General features: G+C 40.1%; 1 protein-coding gene across 1 annotated transcript; it reads left to right on the forward strand.

The window, feature by feature from the left end:
* The first annotated feature begins 1,416 nt into the window (after positions 1 to 1,416).
* On the forward strand, positions 1,417 to 26,582 carry LOC129773647 (putative uncharacterized protein DDB_G0282133). The gene is made up of 5 exons (XM_055777289.1): positions 1,417 to 1,580; positions 1,658 to 1,960; positions 16,561 to 16,719; positions 16,768 to 21,801; positions 26,075 to 26,582. The coding sequence occupies exons 1-5, from the start codon at positions 1,417 to 1,419 to the stop codon at positions 26,415 to 26,417; spliced, it is 6,003 nt and encodes a 2,000-aa protein (XP_055633264.1). The 3' UTR covers positions 26,418 to 26,582.
* The last annotated feature ends 763 nt before the right edge of the window (positions 26,583 to 27,345 follow it).

Below are 27,345 nucleotides of genomic sequence, written 5' to 3' on the forward strand. Positions count from 1 at the left end.
CAATTCTTCAGTACGCAGGAAGGAATTCCGTCGGGACCAGCAGTGTTGGAGAATTTCAGTTTTTTTATAGCAGATTCAACACAAGCTGATGAAATCGTAGCGATATCAAAATCAAAAATGTCTCTGGGAGTATCTCTTATCGCATCTCCAATCTGGATCGATGAAGCGAAGCGATCGTTAAAAACACTTCTGAAGTGCTCAGCCAGGAGCTTGCATTTTTCAAATGAGCTGCAGGCAATTCTGTTGCCCAGGTGAATTTCCAATGGTAGCCCATCCTCCTTCCGTTTTGTTTTCACAAACGACCAGAACTGTCTTGGATTACGCCGTAGATTGTTCTGAATGCGCCGTGTATACCTTTTGTAAAGGAAACGATTGTACGTTCGGTATTCCTAACTGGCTACTGACAGCAAATATTTGGCAATAGAATTACGGGTGTTACAATACTTGCGAAGCGCTCTTGATCTCAATCGCTTCAAATGACGTAGTCGAGCATTGGACCAGGCAGGCTTCGGAGCAGGTCTGCTCAACGGTACACAGTCAGAAATTACTCGGCTCACGACTTCCTCAAAGTAGTTAACGGCTTCATCTATCGATGGACAGGTATCCAGGAACTGCCAATCTGCCTGGGCGAGTGAAAGCCTTAATGCAACAAAGTCGGTTCTTCGGAAGTCGAGCTCGCGCACTTCAGTGGTATTGTCGAAGCGGACGGGTATCGACAGATTAATATGAATTTCCAAAGCAGGATGGTAGTTGTCAAGACCGATTAAGGGTTCGAGAGCTTCTATAACAGAACATTCCGTAACTGCCGCTTCATTCACCAGCACAAAATCGAGGATCCGTGAGTTGCTATGCGGTCGTGTCTTGGACACAACCCTCCTGTGACTTTTTGTAGTTGGGTTAAGTGGAATACGTGAAAGTAAACATTGCTTATTGAATGTTATTAATCTTTTACAGCTACCGGAAGAATGGTTCGAAAATACATTCGCAAGCGTTCTCCTGCTAAATACAGTGGACAGGACTTGACAGATGCGATGTATGCTGTAAAAAACGGCAAGACGAAGATAAAAGCGGCAGCAAAGCACTTCCGGATTCCATATGCAACACTCTTCAAGCGAGTGAATGGTCTGAGAGGCATTAAAAGTATAACGGGAGGCCGGCTCACTGCTTTGCCGTTGAATGTGAAACTCAGATCGCCGACTGTATCAAGAAAATGGATAAGTGGGGCTTTTGACTATCCAAAGAGGAAACAATTTTGGCAATAGCAGAGTACGTAAAAGTTAACAAGCTTCCAACGCCGTTTGTAAACGGTATTCCGGGAGACGATTTTTTCCGGAATTTTAAGCGCCGGCATCATCTATCGCAAAAAAGCCCCAAGCCATTGGGGTTGCACGGAAACGAGGAGCTGATCCATTCGTGATGACGGAATACTTCAAGCTCCTACAACAGGTGACCACGAACGTTCCTCCGGAGCAGATATATAACATCGACGACACTAGCTTCCCAGTTGGGTTAAGACCGTTGGAGAAACTGGAACAGCTGCTCATCGTGTCACGGGCGGTTCAGGAAAAGAAAATTTTACTGTATTGATGGGAGGAAACGCGGCTGGTGACAAATTACCACCACTTATTATTTTCAAAGGATCCAATGTATGGAACAGCTGGATGGCTAGTAAATGTGATGAATTTCCTGGAATAGTTTATGCTGCAACCAAAAACGACTGGATGGAGACGGATGTTTTCGCCAACTGTTTCGAGCGGTCCTTTCTAAGTGATACCGCTGAGGGACAATTGGTCCTACTTCACGATGGCCATGTATCACATGTTTCTCTTGCTCTCATCCAAAAAGCAATCGAGAATAATGTTGTGATACTCAAACTTCCGCCCCACACAAGTCATCTCTTGCAGCCTATGGACCTGGCAGTGTTTAAACCCATTGAACCATTGAAGCAAGAGTATGACAAGTGCGTTATCCAGTGGCAGCGGAATCACTATGGGACGAAACTGTCTAAATCAGTTTTTTCAAACATTATCTCCAAAATTTGGAGATCATTTTATTCACAAAAAAAATTAGTGGGTTATATCTATGATATAACCGCAAGGTTCACGTGGAACTACCTTAGCTTAGCAATCATTCGTTTGTATTGATTAAATTCTTGATTGAATGAAACAGTTTCCAAATTCAATTGAGTTCAATATATTTGCTCTGTGAGTGAAAAAAATGAACAAATGCCGTGTAAAGTCAATTCATTTATTGTGATTGATTGTTCTTCGTTACAAGTAAATTTAATGACGGACCTTTTACGTTTGGTATGATGACTAGAACAAAATATATGTACGGAAGAATTATCAAACGTTTGATGAACCAGCCTAAGGCTGAAAATCTTTCCAATAAAGACAAAAAAAAATTATCAAACGATTATTTTATTTTACATTTCCCTCTGAAGTTTACATCCCAAAAGTGTACATACTTCTCGAATCTCGAATTTGCTTGAAACTGGGAAGTTCATTCGCTTCTAGTGTCTGCACGATTTTCCCAGGTTCCTAAGTTTAGAAGATCATGTTAGGACAGACATATTCCACTCTGCACAAAGGCAAGCGAGGACAAAAGTACTCGCAGTTTGCATTTATTTGCAGAGCCGATTTCCCCAGAAACCTCGGTTTTGAAGTCTGTGTTAGGGAAACACATTTCAATCGGAACAAAAATACCCCCGATTTGTATGAATTTGCAATTCCGATTTCCCCTAGGCTGCTTGGTTTTGATGGCTGTGTTAGGGAAACCGTAAATCGGGCCAATCAAAACGATGCAGTTAGGGCGTTTAGATAACGCCTAATATTTTACAGTTATTCAATTGTTTATCTAACGAAAAACAACATTTTGTTAGTTGCGATCTAGGTAGTGCGGACTGAATCAAAACGGCTGTCAAAAAAGATCCAATTGAAATGTCAAAAGAGATCCAACGATCAGGAGTGTTATTTTTCTTATGATAATCAACACTATAAAAGAGGTATTGTTGTTAAGGGCAAAAATAATTAAAATTATAAAATGAACGAACTACATTTTCCCGTTAATTGTTTAATTAACCATTGCATCTCTGAAAGAGCATCTCAGTCTTTCACTAAGCAACGCATTTTTAATGTCCCCTCTCTTTGACATAACGTTTTTCCGAACGAAATAAAAACAAACGAAGTCAAAGTCACGTAAATGTTTACTCCTGCGATTTGAAAATATTCGATAAAAAGTGGAAGGAAGAGATGCCAGATGATTTTAAAAAAAAGTCTGTAAAAATATGTGAATGTCTGTTAAAAATGTGGAAAAGTCTGTAAAAGTGTGCAGATCTATAGAAATGTCTTTTAACGTTAATTTTCACATATTCATTAATACTTTGTACATCGCGATGCACGTAAGATTGTATTTTGTATACATATACAGCCATTCCATGCCAAACCAATATAGTGGTTCTCAGATCTTCGTCAAAGGTGGTAATTTTGTTCTTTATCGCAAAACATTAAACTCGTGTTTTTTTATTTTTTTCATTCGGGTGCCCATTTCCATTTTAGGGTGATCCAAAAAATTATTTTTTCCACTTTTCCCAAAATGACTTTCTTCAAAAATTTATAACTTTCGAACCACTTAAATCGGTTAAGTGGTTCGAAAGTTATAAATTTGATCGACATATCAAACACATATCAAATGTGATTGACATATCAAATTGAAGCCAATGAGCTTTAATTGAAAAATATTGAACTTGCAGATAATATGGATCCTATTTTCGTAATTATTGATTGTAGTCGTTTTTTAATGTTTTCATGGCTTTGGACTTGGGGGCGCTATATTTTTTTATATGTTTTCTTGAAAGCTGAGAGTTTTTTACATAAAATATCTCAATATCAGAGATGCTATTTTTTTCGTTTTTGAAATATTCAGAACTAATCGATGGTTCGAAAAACAATTTTCCCCATTTTTCCCACTACAAAAAGTCATAACTTATGAACTATTGGACCGATTCATATCATCGACATATAAAATTGAAGCTGACGAGTTATTTTTCTTTGAAAAAATATTACTTTTGAGAAAAAATTAATTTTTGTTTTTGTAATTATTGATTGAGTTAGTTTTTCATAGTTTTCTCGGTTAAAGATAGGAGCGCTCTATTTTTTCTTATATTTTTTTATGGAAAGCTGAGGATTATTTACCAAACATATCTCGACATCCGAGATGCTGCAATTATCGTTTTTAAGTTATAATTTTGTAAATTTAACATGTTTTAAGTCTTCGATCAATATTCATATGTGACTAAACTAGACCTATGCTACTAGAATCCAATCTTCCCTCAAGTGTGATATTTTTCAAATTATGCTTATTAGCTTCAATTTAATATATCGATCATCTAAATCGGTTCAGTAGTTCAGATGTTATGATTTTTTGCGGAAAGTTATTTTTGGACAAAGGGGGAAAAATGATTTTTCGAACCACCGGTTAACTTTGAAAAAATCATATCTAAAAAACGAAAAAATAGCATCTCTGATATCGAGATATGATATGTAAAAAATCCTCAGCTTTCAAGAAAAAATATAAAAAAATATAGCGCCCTCTAGTCCAGAGTCATAAAAAAATAAAAAACGACTACAATCAATAATTACTAAAATATAATAATTTTTTCGCAAGTTAAATATTTTCCAATAAAAGGCTTTGTCATTAGTTTCAATTTTATATGTCGATCATCTAAATCGGTTCAGTGATTCAAAAGTTAATAATTTTCATTTGTCATTTTTGGGAAAATGTGAAAAGAAATTGATTTTTCGGACCACTTAATAACTTATGTGTTGTAAGTGTGTTTAAATATTTCAACGATCTACACATACATACGCGCTGTTAATTTTTATAAAAATCAGTATTTCTTCGTTGATATATTGGACATCCACCAAGGCTTGCGGTCTTATCGTTGATGAAATTTATAAGAAAATGCAGTGTATATTTTCCATCCGCCATGCAAGGCTATACAAGTTTTAGATCACCACACGGCCATGAATCATGTCTGTGGTTACAATATCGAACAGTAACCCATATTTCGTCATAAGCAGACCCGAAAGCGAATGTAAGTTGTTGAAAATAGAATGAAAATGTTTATTCGATGTTGTTAAAATACTCAGAAGACATAGTACTGACCCTAACTTAACTATTTTTCAATAAATCTCCTTGCATTTCAGCAAAACAATCTTATCTAGAACAGAATATAATTATCAGAGACAATTTTCGTTCAAGATTTTTCCTTACCTGCAGAGAATGAAATTTTTCATTAATTGTGAATAACCGTATACTCTCTTTCGTCTGTAATGATGTCAGGGCAAAAGTACTTATGTGTGTGAGTTCCAAACTAAACTATGGAAAAATGTCATATGGTGAGTGAAATATCTTTGATGTGATGAATAGAGCCTCTTATTTTTTCAAAAACCTGTGAAATATTGTTATATCCAAAAAGTCTACAACAAAAATAAGTGTTTTACAGATATGTCTGTAAATTTACAAACATGTTTGTAAATCTGGCATCCCTGGTGGTCTGAAAATTTATTGCAAGAAATCGCTTGAAAACATGCATGAATTTGCTTGAAAATGAAGTGGATTGAGTCCGCACCACTTAGGTTGCGATAGATGCGTAGAAATATTCCCTATCAAGTGATGCAAACATCTCTCCTATCCAGTACGAAATGTTCGAGCTATAAGCATTCGAAATCTTTCATTTTTTCTTGCATGTTCTGTGTTTAGGTTTTCATTTTACCCTCCATATATTCCGGTTAGACGTAGTCCCACGTCAAAAATCAAAAAAGGGTTCCGCAAGGCCGGCGTATACCCGTTTTCCGATAGGGTGATTCCGGAAGACAAATATGAACCGAGGGCATGGGCACGTTTCATCGCATCACAGCAAGCAGCTCAAACGTTAGATGACAACACTGTTGAGATCAGTGTTGTAAACGGTCGACATTTCTCTCAACCATCACCTACTGCCCTTGCTCAAGAGTTACGGCTCAATATGTATTGCGAATGTAACCAAGAATGCATTGCTCGGTTCTAACAGTCACATCAGAAATAAACGCACAGCCGCAAACATGACTATCAATTAAACGTTTATATGTTTTCTCTTTCTGTCGACCGTACCCAGAAGAGCGATGAAAATATGCTATTTCCATTCTACCATTCGTGCTCATAACCATCCCTCAATTCCGGCTAATATGACTGTAGTTTTAATGTCATTTGACATTAAAACTGCAGTGGTGTGCATTCTTTTTCTCCCTTTATTCTGCATTCAAGCGTAGCTGCACATATACATCCACCTGCTCACTCACACATCCATACACGATGGATGGTATTCAGACGGATTGCTATATCAAAGCAACCGTCGAACTCTCCCCTATCAAGTGCGAATGTGTTGAATGAACGTTTTCAGCGGTAACGTTCCCCAACACTGTTGTTTAATTACGGGGCGATGGATATCTAATGTATAGGACGAAAAAAAGCCGAAATGTCATATGACATTTTTAGTTCGACGGTTGTTTGACTGTTCATTTTATGATGTTCATTAATGACACAGCACATACGTCTCCATGAACAGTCATACGATGGTGACCATTAGCAACACTGGTTGAGATCGTCGAAGGATCGAAGAAGGCGCTTCCGACAGTAACAAACACCAGAGATGCAGCGACAGCAACTTGCAATTGCATTGCCTCCTCAACAGGTGATGACCAAATGGAAAATGATAATCCACAAAATAATTCTTTTGAAGCGATTCTCCTCGACCATGTGAAACAGATTCCTGTTTCCAAAGCGCAGCGAAAAAAAGTTTGTCCTAGGGCAGAAGTTATAACATCAGCTGATGCCGTTGTGAAGCTGGAAACGATCAAATCGGTTAAAGAGGCGACACAGAAAGCAAAACGCAAGAGAGCTTCGAAAAAGTCATAACTGTGGTTAGCGATGTACCTGCTATTTTTATCTATTGACCTGATTTTGAAGACTTGCGATGCAATAAATATCGTTTTCATTTTTGTTGATTTCCGTAAATGAATTGATTAATTTATTTTGCATTATCAAAGAATAAAAGAAAGTGAATATAGTTTGTTTTATTCAATCTCAAACACCTTTTTAACAGGCTTGTTGTAAACAAAAAATTCCACCCCTTAATACGGGGGTAAGTAGACTTTCGGGGTTTAGGAATTATTCTTGGCCAAACATAAAATCTTGTTCACGAATTCATTTTTCGGTTCCATATATTAATAGCTAATTGGCTATAGTAGTGATGTGTGTAATTCTTTTTGAAAAATAATCAAAAACAGGAAAAATAGGGCACTTTATTTTTGAAATAATGGTTTTTGGGGTTCCACTTGCCCCAGTGTACCTTACATATTTTGAAAAAAAAAATCACATCTTTTTTCAGCAGTAAATGAAATTTATTCTGCATTCCTAAGACACAACCATACATAACCTAACAAAAAAGTCACAGGAGGGTTGTGTCTGAGACACGACCGCATAGTTGACGTAGGATTACGTTAGGATCAGGTTAGGAGTATGAACTAGTTTTCTTCGCAAGGGCCCTTCTCAGGGCTAGAGACGAATGAACGTAAAGTTTAAAGTCTCTATAATTCAAAAGAAGAAAAATATTGCTACCGGATGTCACGAACTTCGACAATTTTTGCTTTGCATTTTGGTGCTACTCGCCCGTGTAGATGGCGCAAAGGCACCGCAAAAATATTATTTTATAGAATTCCTTCATGCATTTGTCTGATACGGGCTGTGTATCGTTCGTTCTTGTTTTTGAAGGGACTTTAACCCAAAGGTCATTCGTCCCTAACGGGCTGTGTATGACTGGAGCGTTCCGTTATATACATGCATGCATATGTCCTTCGCTTCTTTTGCCAAATCCAGTAAAAGGTGGTTGATGAAACGTATGTTTCTGAAGTGATACCTTCCATGTTAGTTGTTAGTAGAAAATGTAAAAATAAACAGTATTTTTGATCATAGTTTTATATAGTTTTTGTGGTAAGAGGAAAACAGTAAAATAAACTCTTTTGTTTCAAAACAAATTGATAGTCCTGAGAAGGACTGGAACGATTTATTGGGTTGTACGGAATCTGCTGCGTTTCAGTCGGATGTAGCAGTTAAGTTTCGGGAGCGGTAGCTTTTACGGATTCGCTGATGTTTCCATGACTTTGGCGCCATCGGCTTCTGTGCATCGGTTTGCGAGCGAGCTAAACGACGGATAGCGGGTGTGATACGATGCGTTGCAATGCACTTCGCTCCTCTGCCTCCTTTGCCGCATCAAATTGTTGATGTGAAGAGAAGCGCACCAGCAATGCACACTAGATTTAATTCGATGCTCGCCGCTGCTTCCTCTTCTTTGCTCCCTTTGCCGCACCGCATCCATCGTTGGTTGCCGATGGCTTCCTCTCCTTTGCCGCACCGTATGGTGTTGGTTGATTTGTAGAGCACTGCACACTAGAAGCCCAGATGTTTGCCGATCTGAGCGTTGAACGAGAATGAGAAATCCAAAAATGCTACCGTCCTTTTATATCAGTTGGTATGTGAGAAATATGCGCCCCCCACTCGCTCGCCATGCAAATATTTGACTTATCGGGGAACGAAAGAAGCGAAGCAGGCGAAAAAGAAATGACGTCAATTTCGACCAATCAGTACCGTTTGGATAGGGGTTGAGATTTTTCAATTGTTTGATAGTTAATTACATGATATATATTATTTTATTCAAGGTGAAAACTTGTTATAGAGTGCCGCAATGTTTTGGTGTAAAAATCTCATCAATCCGTCATGAAATGACTGAGCAATAAGCGTTTGAAATTGGACATTTTTCACGATGCGATCGATATTCGTTTTTCAATTTGTACCTCAATATGTTCCCGAAAGACGTAATCCTACGTCAAAAACAAAACCTTATAAATTTGAATAATATGTAAATTTTTTTTAGTGTTGCTTTGATAAAAGATCACACATCACACAAAATCATTGGACTGAACCTCCAACAGGAATAAATGTAGGATTTAGCCAATGTTTTTGTTTGACGGTTTTCCGATTTTTTGTCATTTTTCGAAAAACGGAAGGACGGAAAAAAATAATTCTTAAGAATTGGGGTTTCTGTACAAATAACTTCACGGGCAATGTTGGAAAACAAATAAAAAATGAGCACAAACTGCTACTATTGATAAACCGTCAATAAACTTTTTTATCAATGTAAAAACATAGCATAGAAAATAGAAACAAACTAGAAATTGAATTTACACGCAATTCTATTACTTTCCCGATTTCTTTTCAAAAAAATGGAGAAATGTCCACGTGGGGAACAGGGGGAGGGGTATAGAGAATGTCCACGCTTGTCCACGGAGGGGGAGGGGGGTGTCTAGAATCTTTTCTGCTCACGTGGTATGTGGATAGCCCCTTATGTGGGGTCGTTTTTCTTAGAATAAGGTGAGCAATCTTGTCAAGATCGACGTAAAGATGACTGGCGAATCCTACGTCAAAGTTATGGAGAAAAAACTCAAGCCGTCACTCAGGAAAATGCCTATAATTTCCAACAGGACAGCGCTATTTCCAGCCCAAAAAGATTGAAAAGCTTGAGTGGCCACCCCAGTCCCTCAACCCTACTGAGCATCTATGGACAATACTGGATGTTTACTGTTTTATTTCCTAAGCTGAATCACTGATATTTAAAACAAAAATGAATTGGAGTAAAATAAATTTGTAAATGAATACAAACAATGAGTTGTCTACATTATATGAAATTTGCATACAAATTGCTGTGAATTTTCCAAAAAAAAAATATAAAAAAACTATTTTCCATAATACTGTTTACTTTTTTCCAACACTGTACATTCACAATAAATGTAATAATAATAAGTAAATGTTGATAGAATGTTAGTAAGTAAATATGATACATTGAAGTAAGGTACAATCATTGGTACAAATTAAAATGTGGCAACACTGGTTGCAACTTTAAGAGCGCTTACTCCAATTTTTGGCCGTAATAATCGTGCCATCCGGCAGGCTGTGCATAGTTAAGTGACCAAATTTGGGTCTACATTTTTGCTATTGGATGTTCCCGTGCCAACGGGAAGCCGTATCACACGAAGCAACGAAAATATCGCAGCCGCAAGAGAATCCATCCGATATGATCCAAATCAGTCGATTGCATGGCATTCTCTAGAATTGGGCATCTTTCAAACTTCATGGTGGCGTTTGATGCGAAAAGATCTTGGGCTACGTTAAGGTGCCAATGAATCTATGGGAACAAATCGACCCTAAAATTTCAAAAAGTTACCCTATACAAAATGTTTACCACTTCGAAAAAACACCCTATGCCAAATTTTAGCTCAATCGGACTTAAGGGAGAGTGGCGCAAAGCGGTCAAAGTTTGAGTTTTTTGAAAATCGAAAAATCACCCAAGGGGGGAGTCTTGGAGAAAAAATGATGATTTTCATCAAAAAATCATCTTCAGCGGTGAGGCTCTTTTCTGGCTAAATGCACATACTCAAGAACAAATCAGAAGCCCTGAAGGTACTAGAAGAGTACATGAAGATGACGATTACGCAGTTCAATGAGAAGCTTAAAATGTTGCGGCCTGACAATTGAAGTTAGTACACCGGAAAGCATATGAAGGCATATCCGAACTGTTGTCCAGTTCACAGCTCCATACATCTCCAACTAAACGACGTTGTCGAGCGTAAATATTGAACTAAATGCAAAGTCGCCTGCCGTCTCGCCTAATCTATGATACACTGTATGAGCGATGGTTTAGGCAGACGGCGAATTCAGATCAATCGGTCAACAGTAAAGGAGGCCAAATTTGGATTATTGTAGGACAGCGCTACAGACAAAGTTACAAAGTTATCCACGTACAAAAGGGTAGATGAGATGAGATGAAATTAAATGCTGGTAGAGAAATCCTTAGGAGAGACGGTCAAAGTGAGAGAACTCATTAGAAGAAATCATGGTCGAATAGAGGAATCTGGGCAAGATTACAACAGAAGCCAAGCTGCGAGAAGTCCTGAATCAGTGTTGAAGGTTTTTAACATGGAGGTAGGGGGATGTTTAAGCTCCCTCAGAATTACCCAATAAATCTTAAGGTGTTTTGAGCAAATGCGCTTCGGTAATCATGCGATAAATTGCAATGTCCCCGATAGATCGGAGCTCTGTCTAAGATGCGGCTAAAAGAGACACTCTCAAATGACACTAACATTCCTAGAAGAACTTCGTCGTCTCAACTTGCGTCATTTTTATTAGTACTTAGTTGAGATTTCTATGCCAAATAACACGCCTTGAATGCATTCTGAGTGGCAAGCTCTACAGAATACGCGTGACTACAGTGCAAGGAAAATTCTTTGACGAAAAATTCTTCCGACCATAACGGGAATCGAACCCGAACCCCCGGCATGTTAGGTGTGACGCTAACCACTCGGCCACTGAAGCACAATGAACCGGAATTCACCGTCTTCTTTTCCAAGATGACATTGGAACACGATATTTGACTTCCGCTATTATGGCCCAATACCCATATCGTAGAAGGTATCCATCATTGATGCAAATCGGAAGTCAAAACAAGATTATATTTGTTTTCCGCTTCCTATATAATTGGGTGTGTTTTGCATTTCCGGTCAATTGGAAGTAGATTCGCTGCAAAAAGCCAAGGAGAACGGTTCAGAAGCAAGAAGAGATCGGCTTAGGACCACAATTTTTGAAAGTGTCGAAAAAAGAGACTTTCGATTTGGCATCTGTTTTCCTGTTTTTTAACACTCATAAACCACATCGACCTGTATAAAACATAGTTTAAGAGTTATAGTATTCATTTAAGTACCGAAGTCGCCCAAAAATTAGAGTCAGAGCCACCTTCCCCTGTCTATTTTCAATTCCTGACGATCACTTGATAGATACAATCAAATCTAAAAATATGTGAAAAAAGGATTGGTTTTGCTCTTATTAACTTCCCATTCCCCGTAAAAAGACTGCTTTGAAAATTGTGAAGTCAGATCTTCGAGCCGCCATAAAGGAAGATTTGGTTGAAGCAATTTGGTGCTTATTTTAATTGTCTAACACAGTAACACCCTAAAACCTCCAGATGCCTAATTTGGTTTCATTTGCTTGATTAATTCTCGAGTTATGTAGAAATTTGTGTTTCATTTGTATGGCAGTCTCCCCTAAAAGAGGGGGGAGGAGTATCTAATCACCACAGAAACATTTACTGCACTCTAAAACCTTCATATGCCTAATTTAGTTTCATTTACTTGATTAATTCTTGAGTAATGCAGAATTTGTGTTTCATTTGTATGGTAGCCCCCCCCCTAAGAAGGGGGGAGGAGTATCTAACCACCGTAAAAACATTTATTGTTCCCTAAAACCTTCACATGCCAAAAATTTGATTTCGGTTGCTTGATTAATTCTCGAAAAATGTAGAAATTTGTGTTCTACATTCCCCGGCCCCAAAAACCCATATCAATTTTAATGTCGATCGGTTCAGTAGTTTCCGAGTCCATAAGAATCAGACAGACAAACAGACAGACAGACAGAAATCCATTTCTATGTATATAGATAATATTTATACAAATTTCGATGCATTCAAAAACAGTATCCAAAGTGATAAACAAGCGAATTGAATTAAATAATGTCTACATCAAAAATGTGATCGTGTCTTTGTTAATTTTTTTCAAAGAGATCCGCAATGTGAACTTCCACGTCTTCGGTTTCTCCAGTTTTCGGCCCATACATCACGGATACGATGGGCTTCGTTCTTAACGTAAACCAACGATCAAATAAGCTCCGTTGCAACTGTGCGCATAGGGGGTCTTCGTAGCCACATTGGTTGCGCGTTCGCTTAGTAAGCGATCGATCGTGAGTTCAAAACTCAGGGCCCTCATTGACCATCTTTGTGTTGTTACAGAATAGCTACGTCCACGCAACAATCATCAGCGATGGAGATCGATCCACGGTCGAAATAAGATCGATTCATCCATACAACTGCTCTGCTCTGCAAGACACATCGGACTGCTGTTCTATAAATAACTCAACAATGATCAATCAACTGTCTCCGCTGTCCGGTGGTCCAACTGGATAATGGAAGAACATAAAGAATACTATTACGCCTAAATGGCTACTGTGTGAATGTACCATATGTAATGGTATAGAAGGAATACTGGCGAATGACAACTGTGTAATGTGCTAATTATAGATAGATAATCATGTGACATGTACACGATTAAAATTCGGCTCTGTTACAGCTAGATTGCTAATGAGCCTTAAAAAAAATAAATAAATGGGATAAAAAAAAAAAAACTGTGCGCATATCGTAGGACGAACTCTCGAAGCCCTAATAGAATTGCAGACCATGAATTTCTCGCTGATGCACTCAATACAGCTTCCGTTTCTTTCGTTCGAGAACATCCTTTTTCATCTTGCATTTACCTTGCATTTAAGAAATTTCAAATGCATGTTACGCAAAATCGATGTTACGATATATGTTATAATATATAGCATTAGACGACAAATTTATCCAGCATTTTTTCACCTGAGATGTCAAGAGTGAAAATAGTAAAACAAGTGAGCAATTTAACGATTTAACGTATGATTTGCTAGCGAACGCAAAACAAAATTATGTATTTTGCATTCATTCTTCCATCTTCTTCTTCTTCTTCTTCAATGGCACTAACGTTCCTAGAGGAACTTCGCCGTCTCAACGTAGTATTACTTGCGTCATTTTTATTAGTACTTAGTTGAGATTTCTATGCCAAATAACACGCCTTGAATGCATTTTGAGTGGCAAGCTCTAGAATACGCGTGATCACAGTGCAAGTCGGAGGAAATTTCTTTGACGAAAAATTCCCCCGACCAGAACGGGAATCGAACCCGAACACCCGGCATGTTAGTTATGACGCTAACCACTCGGCCAAGGGAGCACTTCTTCCATCTTGGTTCCCGTGAATGTTTGTATGCAACACAAAATCGTGTACAATAATTCGTTCTATCCAACAAATTAGACATTCAGTGAATGTGTAGGAATAACGGTGATGTAGATGGTGGAGTGGGTTAGTAAGTTGGTTAGTAAGATAGGAAACAATTATTTCAGCGATGGCAAGGTGATATTGCCATGGTCCATAGGGTCAGTTTGTGGAACGTGAAATATTTTTTTTTGTTTACCGATCCAATATACTACTATTCCACCCTGTTATGTGTCACACTGATAATCATTCATCATTTTCAGTTAGGCAGTTGAACCTCCTGTCAAAAGCTCACAGTCCTACGTCGAACTTACGTCCGTGCCCCTAGGCTCAGACCCTTCTACTTTTTCTTTTTTTAGAACGGGTTTAACTTATAGTTTACCAGGTATAAAAAAATGAAACCGGAATTTCCCAACAAATGTCACATACTGTGAATGTAATACTTTTCATAATACATTATTGGCAACCTGATTTGAACATGTCGATTTTAGTGTCTGGAAATTACGCCCTGCCAAATTGCTTCAATTTTTACAATTCTTTGCATAAAGTAAAGTTGTTCATTTGAATGCAATAAATATGTGTTTAAAAAACTATTCCACACTTGCACTCCTAGTATGTTTGTCTCGCAGGTGTCAAATACGATTTTTGAGATAGAATGCGTGAATGTTTCTAAATTACTACGTCCTGCTTCCTTTTGTATTACAGCCATTGTCACTTTCCTGTCATTTAAGATTGAATTTACCAAATGAAGCATAAGATCTGCAGCTTCCAGATGCTCATATAACCGATCCACAGCACAGCACGAATTTTGGAAGCACTTATTATACATGATAAAATATGTGTTCTTTCTTAATGAGTCGTTTGCAGCCTTTTCTGCTAGAAAAACAAACATATTTTTTGGGCCATCCACTACAATTTTCTATTGTTAAAAAGTGCACCGGTTTATTTCTCACAAATATCGAGAAGGCTGATGCTTATGCATCATTTTTTTTTTGCAGATTTTTTGCGAAAATCATGAATATACTAAAAGACTTCCAAAACTTCAATATGTTACTCACCGGGAAATGAACATTTCACACCTTTTAAGGTGACTTTGAATGAATTGGAGTGGGTGATGATCCACCGCGCAGAGCAAGCCTCAATATTATGATAACTTATTATATTTTAAAATTTTTAATTTAAAAAATCAAAATGAAAAATAATCGATCGGTTGATGTCTGTATCGAGAATTCGATTGTCTACGAGGAAGTAACTGAAACAATAACAAGACAATCAAACATCAAACAACATACAGCATCTAAATGCCTGTGTAGAAAGGAATATGTTCGGCTATACAAATGGTAACGAAAAGTAAACATAAAAAAGCAAGTAGCAAAGCTCAAAAACCAATGAAATTTAATTGCTTTCACACGTATTGCTGCATTTTTGCCATAAAAATCTCCAAATTGAATCCAATCATTTTGTTTTTTCACCGACAATCAACTCGATGCATATGTCTTTCGATTTACAGTCTCCGTGAAATGAACGAACAATATACAGCTAATAGCTTAAAGCAGATAAAATCGCATTTTCAAGCAGGATAAACTTAAATTTGATTTGCTCATAAAAATGCATTATTTGAATAAATTGTTGAAGCCTTCTATATTATCCGCGTTTTTTTAATAATACCCGAGTAGACAAAATTTTCTGCACACTTTTGAGAGCAAATAACGGCTTTACTTATCAGAGTAGATTCGATCTTCAGCCCAATCGGAAAACAGTTCTCTAGCTATGAAATAATATTCAATTGCCGTTGATAAACATTTATAGCATTTCTAGGATAACATCATGATTGTTTTGTATTTTTACTTCAGCCAGAGTACTGGAATAACCAGATCAAAGACAGATTGAGCACCAGAAATTAGTTCCCGTTACGCGGTTCTTCTGGTACATACAATCCAGGTCAACATTCAATATCCAAAATCGACTTTACTGTCGCAAACAGAGAAAAGAGAATGTATGCGAAATGTATAAAATTAACGGAAAACTCGGCGCACCTTACAAGAGAACAAATCCCTAAAAAGCCATACCAAGAATAACTCCCGGTGAAAGGAAGCAATGATAGGAAATATCAAAACCAGTTCTCGAGCTGCACTCGCAACTCAATTTTTTGTATTCCATGTTCATGGACTACCTTAATACTGAACACGCAAAGAATTATCCTGTCGCAAAAGTAAATGAATGTACCGATCACTACTTTCACAACATTGCCCGTTCTCGAGAAGCAAATTTCGTTTATTCTCATTTGTATCGTTGTGCGAGAAGGAACACTCTGGATATTCTTCGCGTTTCTCTAGTTTCTAGGACAAAAACATCAAAATGATGATAATTAATACCATCATTTTTCTAGTGATCTTTCGATATGGTACAGTGAGTAGTGGAGCAATACGTTCACATGGTTTTGAAAAAAATAGATTGGGTTACTTCAAATACGGCCCGGGTGTTCACAATCTGTTTACGTACATTCCCAAACCAAAAAGCCCAGGTAGTTCAACGACGCTGACAACAGTAACTGGTTCCACATCTACGTCCGTAGCATTGACTACAACAAAGGAATCTATTCCGACATCCACAACCGCAGTAACACCAACGTCGGTCAGCACAACATCATCAACAGGAAGTGCAACAACATCAACAACAGTAGCAGGTACAACATCAACAACAGAAGGTCCAACGACTTCGACAACAGTAGCCGGTACAACATCAACAACAGTGGCAGGTACAACATCAACTACAGGCAGTGATACAACATCGACAACAGTGGCAGGTACATCGTCAACGACAGAAAGTCCAACGACTTCGACAACAGTAGCAGGTACGACATCAACTACAGACAGTGGAACAACATCGACAACAGTAGCAGGTACAACATCAACTACAGAGAGTGGAACAACATCGACAACAGTAGCAGGTACAACATCAACAACAGGCAGTGGTACAACATCAACAACCATGGGAGATACAACGTCAACGACAGAAGGTCCAACGACTTCGACAACAGCAGCAGGTACAACATCAACAACAGGCAGTGGTACAACATCAACAACAGTGGCAGGTATAACATCAACAACAGAAGGTCCAACGACTTCGACAACAGTGACTGGCTCAACATCTACGACAGAAGGTCCGACGACTTCGACAACAGTGGTCGGCTCAACATTTACGACAGAAAGTGGTACAACATCGACAACAGTGGAAGGTACAACGTCAACGACAGAAAGTGCAACGACTTCGACAACAGTAGCAGGTACAACATCAACGACAGAAGGCCCGACGACTTCGACAACAGTAGCAGGTGCAACATCAACAACAGTGGCTGGGTCAACATCAACAACAGAAAGTGGAACAACGTCGACAACAGTGGCTGGGTCAACATCAACAACAGAAAGTGGAACAACGTCGACAACAGTGGCTGGCTCAACATCAACAACAGAAAGTGGAACAACGTCGACAACAGTGGCTGGCTCAACATCAACAACAGAAACTGGAACAACGTCGACAACAGTAGCAGATACAACATCAACGACAGAAGGTCCGACGACTTCAACAACAGTAGCAGTTACAACGTCAACAACAGAAGGGGCAACGACATCGACAACAGTAGGAGGTACAACATCAACTGTAGAGAGTGGAACAACATCGACAACAGTAGCAGGTACAACATCAACAACAGAAGGTCCAACGACATCGACAACAGTGGCCAGCTCAACATCTACGACAGAAAGTGGTACAACATCGACAACAGTGGCAGGTACAACATCAACACCAGCAAGTGGAACAACGTCGACAACAGTAGCAGGTACAACGTCAACGACAGAAGGAGCAACGACATCGACAACAGTAGGAGGTACAACATCATCGACAGAAGGCCCGACGACTTCGACAACAGTAGCAGGTGCAACATCAACAACAGAAAGTGGAACAACGTCGACAACAGTAGCAGGTATAACATCAACAACAGAAGGTCCAACGACATCGACAACAGTGGCTGGCTCAATATCAACAACAGAAAGTGGAACAACGTCAACAACAGTGGCAGGTACAACATCATCGACAGAAGGCCCGACGACTTCGACAACAGTAGCAGGTGCAACATCAACAACAGTAAGTGGAACAACGTCGACAACAGTGGCAGGTACAACGTCAACGACAGAAGGGGCAACGACATCGACAACAGTAGGAGGTACAACATCAACTACAGAGAGTGGAACAACATCGACAACAGTAGCAGGTACAACATCAACAACAGGCAGCGGTACAACATCCACAACAGTGGCAGGTACAACGTCAACAACAGAAGGTCCAACGACATCGACAACAGTGGCCGGCTCAACATCTACGACAGAAAGTGGTACAACACCGACAACAGAAAGTGGATCAACGTCGACAACAGTGGCTGGCTCCACATCAACTACAGAAAGTGGTACAACATCGACAACAGTGGCAGGTACCACATCAACAACAGAAAGTGGAACAACGTCGACAACAGTGGCTGGCTCAACATCAACAACAGTAAGTGGAACAACGTCGACAACAGTAGCAGATACAACATCAACGACAGAAGGTCCGACGACTTCAACAACAGTAGCCGGCTCAACATCAACAACAGAAAGTGGATCAACGTCGACAACAGTGGCTGGCTCCACATCAACTACAGAAAGTGGTACAACATCGACAACAGTGGCAGGTACAACATCAACAACAGCAAGTGGAACAACGTCGACAACAGTAGCAGATACAACATCAACGACAGAAGGTCCAACGACTTCAACAACAGTGGCTGGCTCAACATCAACTACAGAAAGTGGTACAACATCGACAACAGTGGCAGATACAACATCAACGACAGAAGGTCCGACGACTTCGACAACAGTAGCAGGTGCAACATCAACAACAGTAAGTGGAACAACGTCGACAACAGTGGAAGGTACAACGTCAACGACAGAAGGGGCAACGACATCGACAACAGTAGGAGGTACAACATCAACTACAGAGAGTGGAACAACATCGACAACAGTAGCGGGTACAACATCAACGACAGAAGGTCCAACGACATCGACAACAGTAGGAGGTACAACATCATCGACAGAAGGCCCGACGACTTCGACAACAGTAGCAGGTGCAACATCAACAACAGAAAGTGGAACAACGTCGACAACAGTAGCAGGTATAACATCAACAACAGAAGGTCCAACGACATCGACAACAGTGGCTGGCTCAATATCAACAACAGAAAGTGGAACAACGTCAACAACAGTGGCAGGTACAACATCATCGACAGAAGGCTCGACGACTTCGACAACAGTAGCAGGTGCAACATCAACAACAGTAAGTGGAACAACGTCGACAACAGTGGCAGGTACAACGTCAACGACAGAAGGAGCAACGACATCGACAACAGTAGGAGGTACAACATCATCGACAGAAGGCCCGACGACTTCGACAACAGTAGCAGGTGCAACATCAACAACAGAAAGTGGAACAACGTCGACAACAGTAGCAGGTACAACATCAACAACAGAAGGTCCAACGACATCGACAACAGTGGCTGGCTCAATATCAACAACAGAAAGTGGAACAACGTCAACAACAGTGGCAGGTACAACATCATCGACAGAAGGCCCGACGACTTCGACAACAGTAGCAGGTGCAACATCAACAACAGTAAGTGGAACAACGTCGACAACAGTGGCAGGTACAACGTCAACGACAGAAGGGGCAACGACATCGCCAACAGTAGGAGGTACAACATCAACTACAGAGAGTGGAACAACATCGACAACAGTAGCAGGTACAACATCAACAACAGGCAGCGGTACAACATCCACAACAGTGGCAGGTACAACGTCAACAACAGAAGGTCCAACGACATCGACAACAGTGGCCGGCTCAACATCTACGACAGAAAGTGGTACAACACCGACAACAGAAAGTGGATCAACGTCGACAACAGTGGCTGGCTCCACATCAACTACAGAAAGTGGTGCAACATCGACAACAGTGGCAGGTACCACATCAACAACAGCAAGTGGAACAACGTCGACAACAGTAGCAAGTACAACATCAACGATAGAAGGCCCGACGACTTCGACAACAGTAGCAGGTACAACATCAACGACAGAAGGTCCGACGCCTTCGACAACAGTAGCAGGTGCAACATCAACAACAGTAAGTGGAACAACGTCGACAACAGTGGCAGGTACAACGTCAACGACAGAAGGGGCAACGACATCGACAACAGTAGGAGGTACAACATCAACTACAGAGAGTGGAACAACATCGACAACAGTAGCAGGTACAACATCAACGACAGAAGGTCCAACGACATCGACAACAGTAGGAGGTACAACATCATCGACAGAAGGCCCGACGACTTCGACAACAGTAGCAGGTGCAACATCAACAACAGAAAGTGGAACAACGTCGACAACAGTAGCAGGTACAACATCAACAACAGAAGGTCCAACGACATCGACAACAGTGGCTGGCTCAATATCAACAACAGAAAGTGGAACAACGTCAACAACAGTGGCAGGTACAACATCATCGACAGAAGGCCCGACGACTTCGACAACAGTAGCAGGTGCAACATCAACAACAGTAAGTGGAACAACGTCGACAACAGTGGCAGGTACAACGTCAACGACAGAAGGGGCAACGACATCGCCAACAGTAGGAGGTACAACATCAACTACAGAGAGTGGAACAACATCGACAACAGTAGCAGGTACAACATCAACAACAGGCAGCGGTACAACATCCACAACAGTGGCAGGTACAACGTCAACAACAGAAGGTCCAACGACATCGACAACAGTGGCCGGCTCAACATCTACGACAGAAAGTGGTACAACACCGACAACAGAAAGTGGATCAACGTCGACAACAGTGGCTGGCTCCACATCAACTACAGAAAGTGGTACAACATCGACAACAGTGGCAGGTACCACATCAACAACAGAAAGTGGAACAACGTCGACAACAGTGGCTGGCTCAACATCAACAACAGAAAGTGGAACAACGTCGACAACAGTAGCAGATACAACATCAACGACAGAAGGTCCGACGACTTCAACAACAGTAGCCGGCTCAACATCAACAACAGAAAGTGTATCAACGTCGACAACAGTGGCAGGTACAACTACACCAACAGAAGGGGCAACGACATCGACAACAGTAGGAGGTACAACATCAACTACAGAGAGTGGAACAACATCAACAACAGTAGCAGGTACAACATCAACAACAGAAGGTCCAACGACATCGACAACAGTGGCCGGCTCAACATCTACGACAGAAATTGGATCAACGTCGACAACAGTGGCTGGCTCCACATCAACTACAGAAAGTGGTACAACATCGACAACAGTGGCAGATACAACATCAACAACGGAGAGTCCAACGACTTCGACAACAGTAGCCGACTCAACATCAACAACAGAAAGTGGATCAACGTCGACAACAGTGGCTGGCTCAACATCAACTACAGAAAGTGGTACAACATCGACAACAGTGGCAGGTACAACATCAACAACAGAAAGTCCCACGACTTCAACAACAGTAGCCGGCTCAACATCAACAACAGAAAGTGTATCAACGCCGACAACAGTGGCAGGTACAACATCAACAACAGAAGGTCCAACGACTTCAACGACAGTGGTCGGCTCAACATCTACGACAGAAGGAACAACAACGACAACAGAGGCAGGTTCAACTTCCACTACAGGAGGTGTAACGACGTCGACAACAATAACCGGTTCGTAATCGACAAGAAAAGGTACGATATTGTCAACACAAGCAGGTTTAACTTCCATTACAGAAAACCCAACGACTTCAACAACAGTAGCCGGTTCAACATCAACAACAGGCGGGACAACATCGACAACAGAAGCAGGTTCAGCATCTACAACAGTAGGGCCAACTACGCCAATCGACACTACATCCACATCAGAAAGTGCAACGATGCCTGATTCCACATCCACAACGGAAGCAACAACTATCACAGTCGACGTCACGTCCACTACAGAGAGCGCAACGATTTTGCCGACAATGACAACAACATTAGCATCAACAATAGTCGACACCACTGCCGATTCTGGTTTAACATCCACAACTGAATTCACAACTACAACAATCGTCGCCACATCTTCAACGGAAGGAGCAGTTGATTCCACAACAGAAACGACAACGGCATCGACGACAATCACCACAACACCAACAACTACACCGGTCGATACAACAGCGGATTCTGGTTTGACGTCCACAACTGAATCTACTAGTACGACAATCGATACCACAGCAACAACTTCAACAACGGAAGCTGATTCAACTTCTTCGTCCACTTCAACAACTACACCAGTTGATTCCACAACAGAAACGACAACGGCTTCGACGACAATTACCACAACACCAACAACGACAACGATCGATGTCACTTCCTCATCAACTTCAACAACGGAAGCTGATTCAACTTCTTCCTCCACTTCAACAACTACACCAGTTGACTCCACAACAGAAACGACAACGGCTTCAACAACAATCACCACAACACCAACAACGACAACGATCGATGTCACTTCCTCATCAACTTCAACAACGGAAGCTGATTCAACTTCTTCATCCACTTCAACAACTACACCAGTTGACTCCACAACAGAAACTACAACGGCTTCGACGACAATCACCACAACTCCAACAACTACATCGGTCGACACAACAGCGGATTCTGGTTTGACGTCCACAACTGAATCTACTAGTACGACAATCGATACCACAGCAACAATTTCAACAACGGAAATTGATTCAATTTCTTCATCCACTTCAACAACTACACCAGTTGATTCCACAACAGAAACGACAACGGCTTCATCGACAATCACCACAACACCAACAACAACAACAATCGATGTCACTTCCTCATCAACTTCAACAACGGAAGCTGATTCAACTTCTTCCTCCACTTCAACAACTACACCAGTTGACTCCACAACAGAAACGACAACGGCTTCGACGACAATCACCACAACACCAACAACTACACCGGTCGATACAACAGCGGATTCTGGTTTGACGTCCACAACTGAATCTACTAGTACGACAATCGATACCACAGCAACAACTTCAACAACGGAAGCTGATTCAACTTCTTCATCCACTTCAACAACTACACCAGTTGATTCCACAACAGAAACTTCAACGGTTTCAACGACAATCACCACAACACCAACAACGACAACGATCGATGTCACTTCCTCATCAACTTCAACAACGGAAACTGATTCAACTTCTTCATCCACTTCAACAACTACACCAGTTGATTCCACAACAGAAACTACAACGGTTTCAACGACAATCACCACAACACCAACAACGACAACGATCGATGTCACTTCCTCATCAACTTCAACAACGGAAACTGATTCAACTTCTTCCTCCACTTCAACAACTACACCAGTTGACTCCACAACAGAAACGACAACGGCTTCGACGACAATCACCACAACACCAACAACTACACCGGTCGACACAACAGCGGATTCTGGTTTAACGTCCATAACTGAATCTACTAGTACGACAATCGATACCTCAGCAACAACTTCAATAACGGAAATTGATTCAATTTCTTCATCCACTTCAACAACTTCACCAGTTGACTCCACAACAGAAACGATAACGGCTTCGACGACAATCACCACAATACCAACAACTACACCGGTCGACACAACAGCGGATTCTGGTTTGACGTCCACAACTGAATCTACTAGTACGACAATCGATACCACAGCAACAACTTCAACAACGGAAGCTGATTCAACTTCTTCTTCCACCTCAACAACCGCACCAGTTGATTCCACAACAGAAACTACAACGTTTTCAACGACAATCACCACAACACCAACAACGACAACGATCGATGTCACTTCCTCATCAACTTCAACAACGGAAACTGATTCAACTTCTTCATCCACTTCAACAACTACACCAGTTGACTCCACAACAGAAACGACAACGGCTTCGACGACAATCACCACAACACCAACAACTACACCGGTCGACACAACAGCGGATTCTGGTTTGGCGTCCACAACTGAATCTACTAGTACGACAATCGATACCACAGCAACAACTTCAACAACGGAAGCTGATTCAACTTCTTCTTCCACTTCAACAACCACACCAGTTGATTCCACAACAGAAACGACATAGGCTTCATCGACAATCACCACAACACCAACAACGACAACGATCGATGTCACTTCCTCATCAACTTCAACAGAGGAAACTGATTCAACTTCTTCATCCACTTCAACAACTACACCAGTTGACTCCACAACAGAAACTACAACGGTTTCGACGACAATCACCACAACACCAACAACTACACCGGTCGACACAACAGCGGATTCTGGTTTGACATCCGCAACCGAATCGACAACAGAAGGTACGACTACCTCGACAACAGAAGCAGACTCAACATCAGTGACTGTGATTGAGGCCCGACACTGAAATTTTCGTCCATAGGGACTGGGGTGGACTAGACAAAAACTTTAATATCGATCCCCTGCTCAGGCGGAACTCAACATATTAATATAGTTAGTTGAACTAGAATATGTCACTAATTGTAATTTATTTATTTATTTAACTATTTATCAACAGGTTGACATTGAACCCTAATGATACAAACTACTTAACTAATTGTCTTAACCTAATAACGTTTGAGCTTGTCTAAGACGATCTTTTATTCTGTTCCTTGATATATGAAAATCGATGTTTTCAAAATGGCGATTGAATGTTCGAGCCATGCTAGCAACAGGCTCATGGTGAGAGTAATTAGTTCGTGCAGTTGGAAGGCGGAGAAATTCGTGGTTACGCAGATTTCTCCTTCTGACGTTGAAATTAATGCAACTTAACAATCCAGAACAGTCGATGTTGGCTTGGATGAGATCGTAAACGAAAACAACTCTAGCTGTGTAACGTCGTACGCATAACTGATCCAAACCCAGGAGCTTACAACGATCTTCATATCTTGGAAGGTTTTGAGGGTCATTCCAATGGAGACGACGCAGTGCATAACGGACAAATTTACGCTGCACAGACTCCACTCTTTGTATGTTATTGTGGTAATATGGAGCCCAGACGACCGAAGCGTACTCCAAAATCGAGCGAACCAGAGAGCAGTATAAAACCTTAAGGCATTGTATGTCCGTTTAAGTGTTTAGTAGTGCGGAAAATGAATCCAAGAGCCTTGGAAGCTTTTGAGACTGCGTATGCGATATGTTCGCTGAACGTGATCTTCGAATCTAAAATAGTTCCCAGGTCTTTTATACATGTGACTCTGTTGAGTACCGATCCGAAAAGCTCATAATCGTACTGTATCGTTGTGTGTTTGCGAGAAAAAGAGATGACAGAGCATTTTGATGAGTTCAGCAACATACAATTTGCTTCACACCAGCTGGCAAAGATTTCTAACTGTCGCTGTAGAAAAGTCGCATCATCACGGTTATTTACACGCACGAAGAGTTTGAAGTCATCAGCATATGAAAGCTTCATACATTTGAGAACAGAACTGACATCGTTCAAATATAGTACGAAAATCAATGGTCCTAGATGACTTCCTTGTGGAACGCCTGATGTTACGTCGAAAGGGGAGGATATGAAGTCACCTATTTTGACGCTCATTGTTCGACCAGTCAAATATGATTCCAACCAATGCAGTAGTGGTCCATTGAACCCGATGCGATGCAGCTTAGCAATTGTAATTTGGTGATTGATCTTGTCAAAAGCAGCTGAGAAGTCCGTGTATATAGCGTCGACTTGCGATCTGGATTCTAGCGTTTTTGAAATGAATGATGTATAAAGCAACAAATTCGTGGACGTGGAACGTTTAGGTACGAATCCATAATAATCATATTATGCTTCAAAGAATCCTTACTGGTCTATGGTTCGATTGGGATCTATATTGAGTTCAGATAACATATTTGATTTAAAAATAATGTTCTTTGTTTCCATAACAATGTTTAAACATATATCAATATTGACACTATTTACAGGTACCACAACAACGGACGGATCAATCACAACGATTTCCAGCATTTCATCATCCAGCACTTCGCCAACGCTGTTTCCAATTTTTACAACTGGGTCGTCGATTGGGAGTACCTCAAGCTCGATCGCTCAAATTACTCTGTTTCCAACAGTCTTAGCAACAACCACGCCTTCAACATCATTGCGATCATCGCAACTGTTACAGCCTGCCCTAACATGTTTGCACACCCAAACTTCGTATTTCCATCGAAAATTTTAAATCCTCTACGTGGAAGCCGCTGTCCCTCATTAGGTGCACTACTATTCAACCGTATACATAACAGAAATCATTTGAGATTTGTGGCATAGGTTGTAGATTCTGGTAGGATTAATGATCGAAATTGATTACATAATACGAAGCATCACGAATTTATAGAGATTAGTATCAAGAAGAATATCATAATATTTGATATTCAAATCATGCCCACAATGCCCAGTATTCTGTTTCATGTTACGAAATGATTACTTTTTAAATATAAGCTATTTTTATCTAATATAGCAAAATTCAATAAAAATAAAAGTTTCCGAGTTTCATTCCTTGTTTTTATGGTGATTACATAGCATGTGAATTAAAATGGAGACAAATTGTGCCTAATCAACTATAAACAACTCCCTAAGCCCCTTCAAGTTCGATGGATGCAAGAAAATATTATTTTCGCCGATTGTGTAAATTGTACCCTTTTGTTCTTTGTTTTGAAGCCTTGTAAAAGGTCAATTGAAAGACCAATCCAATGTGATGCTGTAGTAAAGCATTAGTACACTTTTAATTTACAAAAAAATTGCAATATCTAAAATACATATTTTTTAACATTTTTTAAATTTTTCCATATAAAAAAGGAGTCATGTAAATTTAAAAAAAATTTAAAAAAATTTAAAAAATCAGTCCAAGATGGTAAAACCATTTTTGACGAACATTGTAGAACATCGATTTTTATGAATTTTCGAAACTCTTCGAATTTTTGTATGTAAAATAGAAGTCATGTAGAGAATTAAAAAAATGAGTCGAGAATGGTAAAACTGTTTTTGACGAACTTTGAGGAACATCGAATTTTATATGAGTTTTCGAAACTTATTTGTATGTTGACAATAATTTTTAGTCACAAATTATGAATCCTGATGTGAATTAAAACAAAAATGCTCTTTATCAATCTCCTTCTAAATGCAGCCATTCTCAAGATATTTAAAAAAATATTTCTATTTTATTGTCTTTTTATAGTAAATAGGTTCTTTTAATATT

This window comes from Toxorhynchites rutilus, chromosome 3 (assembly GCF_029784135.1).
Source record: "Toxorhynchites rutilus septentrionalis strain SRP chromosome 3, ASM2978413v1, whole genome shotgun sequence".
NCBI lineage: Eukaryota > Metazoa > Arthropoda > Insecta > Diptera > Culicidae > Toxorhynchites > Toxorhynchites rutilus.

Coding starts and splice junctions, on each gene's coding strand:
- LOC129773647 (XM_055777289.1), top strand. CDS start 1,417: ATGACGGAATACTTCAAGCTCCTACAACAGGTGACCACGAACGTTCCT. Junction 1,581..1,657: donor CAGGAAAAGAAAATTTTACT/GTATTGATGGGA, acceptor TGTATGGAACAG/CTGGATGGCTAGTAAATGTG. Junction 21,802..26,074: donor TTCGTAATCGACAAGAAAAG/GTACGATATTGT, acceptor CACTATTTACAG/GTACCACAACAACGGACGGA.